The following is a 2,500-nucleotide window of genomic DNA, read 5'->3' as shown; positions in this document are numbered from 1 at the left end:
ATACTCATAGTTACATTTCACTTACACTCTTTCCCATCGTATTTGTCAATTCAAATGTGTCTGCACATCCTGTGATACAGGAAATTTCATGTTCAAGTTGGGTTACACTATACATTAATGGTTTATGTGGGCCAACTGTAATACACATTTGAAATTATCTCGCGGGCCGAATAAAATGGCTCCGCGGGACAAATTTGGCCCCCGGGCCTGAGTTTGACATCCCTGGGCTAGATTGTCAGGGCCCCCTTGACTGTTGGGCCCCTGGGCCTGGGTCCAGTAGGCCTGTGCAGTAACATGTCCCTGCACAGTTAGCACCAGCGTGGCATTCACACAGTACACCGGTGCACTGTTCCCACCCTTAGCACTCCCAGAGAGGAGGAGTGTGGACACTGTGCTGTGGTGGTGGCGTGAGAAGAGCTAATTCACACATTTGCTGTGTGTGACTTAACCCCCTGCAAATGAGTTGCCTGGCATGTTTTACATGGGAACTACTAGTGGCGTGGCTCAGAACCTGCCTCCATTGTTTGTCTACGAAGTCTCGTGTTAACTGTGCAATCTCATTCGTTCTTTCTTTACATACCATTTATTTCTTCATTTTTCAATCCCATTTTCTATTTTTATATACTTTGCATATTGCCATTCACAATACACTCTCTCATGTATTATATATCTACTGTATGTGCTGTCTTTATATCATACAGTGTGGACAAGCTTGTAGATACTGTACAAAGCTGCTGACTGACAGCTTTAGTTGGGCCCAGGACAAAATCATCTGAAAGGGCCCTCTCCCCATACATGCAATGTAATAGGAACTCAATTCTGCGTACCCCCATACCCCCCCAAGACAACATACCCATTTGTCCCTTGCTGTTGGCGGCCCTGTATATGATCATATGTATGAATATGTGCTGTATATACATGGGTTCCAAATTTTGTTTATAACCTGACTGCGTGAAACTATCTGCGCACAACTCAACCTCTGATTGTTGCAAACCGCTGTCGGTCAAAAAAAATAGCGCATGTGGTTGGCTGCCAGTGTCTTGCCCCTCCTCATAACATCGTGTTTACAAACATCCAGAACCCATGTATATCCTGTATATTATGTATGTGTATACTGCAGAGGGCCGGGGGCCGACACTGCAGAGTTCGCGCAGCCTGGACGCCCTGTCTGACCTGAAGGTGCAGAGGCTGGAGGCGGAGCTGGAGGGGGCGCGGCATGAGGCCCAGGGGGCGTGTCAGAGGGAGGAGGGGCTGAAGGCCGAGCTACAGAGACTCCAGGAAGAGATACGCCAGCTGCAGGAGAACCAGGTACAGGAAGATAGTGGACATTCCATTACAATGTTATTGTGCATTCATTACATCAATTCATCTGTCCTCAATTCCTTGTTTGCACTAATTCTCACTTCTCCTCCCGTGATGGAAACTACGAGTACAATGTTATGTAAAACGAGTATTATGATGTAGGCTCAAAAAAGCAAGCAAAGTTCTAAACTTAAGTTATTTAACTATTAAAATAATCTTCCATTGTCACTACACATGTTTTATCCTGCAGGAAAGGCCGGCAACATGTGAACACTGTGACGTGGAGTGGATCAAGAAGGCTGGAGATGAACAGTAAGTATATACGCCAGTTCTTTAATACTTACCACTACTAATTTTAACCTAATACAGTACGGTAACACTTTATTTTAGGGATACATCTATTAGCACTAATACATACAATGTTAATGCCTGCATAAGTAACTTGTAAGGCATGTACTAAGCAAACACTAAGGCCTACTAGGTCCTTACTAAGGTTAAATTGGTAATAAATCCCTTAATGTATGGTATACAAACAATATGTGCTCAGCGTCCTTTTACATTGTACGTTTTGGTCATTTAAAAGAAAATGCCATTGGTTTCCTCTTTCCCTTGTTCTTTGTGTTTGCAATATATTACTGTACACGTTTACATGCAGGCCTAAGTCACAGGTTATTTAACTAGGGACAAGTACATGCATTAGTGATATGAAATCTAAAAAAAAATAAAAAAATCCTCACATCATATTCACACTGTTTTGGTTGAAATGGGAAAAAGAAACACAACTGGTTGCACTATTCACACTGCTTTTGCTTTTCAGCAAGTGCCCCTATTTATAGCATTGAAGAATGACACACAAGCCGGCATCATTAAAGGACACTGAGAGCTGTCTAGAAATGCTTTGGCCCCATTTGAAAAGGCCACCTCCACTGCTTTACATGCTGCTTTCTGAGCCTGCTAAAAGCACTTCATTAGTCTGATAGGGGGAGAGGAGGTGCAAGCGAGTCCACAGCTTTTTACACTCGCTGTAAATCATTCAGGACAATTGACTCAGCCAAAGGATGTGTAGTGTCGGACCCATCCGTAATTAACAGTGTTTGCCGCTCAGCAAATAGAAGAACAGAGGGGCAGAGAGAGTAGAATATGGAGTGACATTGACTGACTCACGTTCTGTAAAACCTACCCTGATGGCAGGAGTAGC

General features: G+C 43.6%; 1 protein-coding gene across 1 annotated transcript in view; it reads left to right on the top strand.

Moving 5' to 3' along the window:
* Positions 1-2,500, top strand: part of LOC134464397 (TANK-binding kinase 1-binding protein 1-like) — a 49,345-nt gene that overhangs the window by 38,197 nt on the left and 8,648 nt on the right. Inside the window, exons 7-8 of the mRNA XM_063217852.1 lie at positions 1,121-1,308; positions 1,553-1,614. Coding sequence (XP_063073922.1) covers positions 1,121-1,308; positions 1,553-1,614 — 250 coding nt within the window. The remainder of the gene's footprint in view (positions 1-1,120; positions 1,309-1,552; positions 1,615-2,500) is intronic.

This window comes from Engraulis encrasicolus, chromosome 2, assembly GCF_034702125.1.
Source record: "Engraulis encrasicolus isolate BLACKSEA-1 chromosome 2, IST_EnEncr_1.0, whole genome shotgun sequence".
Taxonomy (NCBI): domain Eukaryota; kingdom Metazoa; phylum Chordata; class Actinopteri; order Clupeiformes; family Engraulidae; genus Engraulis; species Engraulis encrasicolus.
Note: the sequence above shows the minus strand (reverse complement) of the source record. Positions and strands in the feature narration are given on the sequence as shown.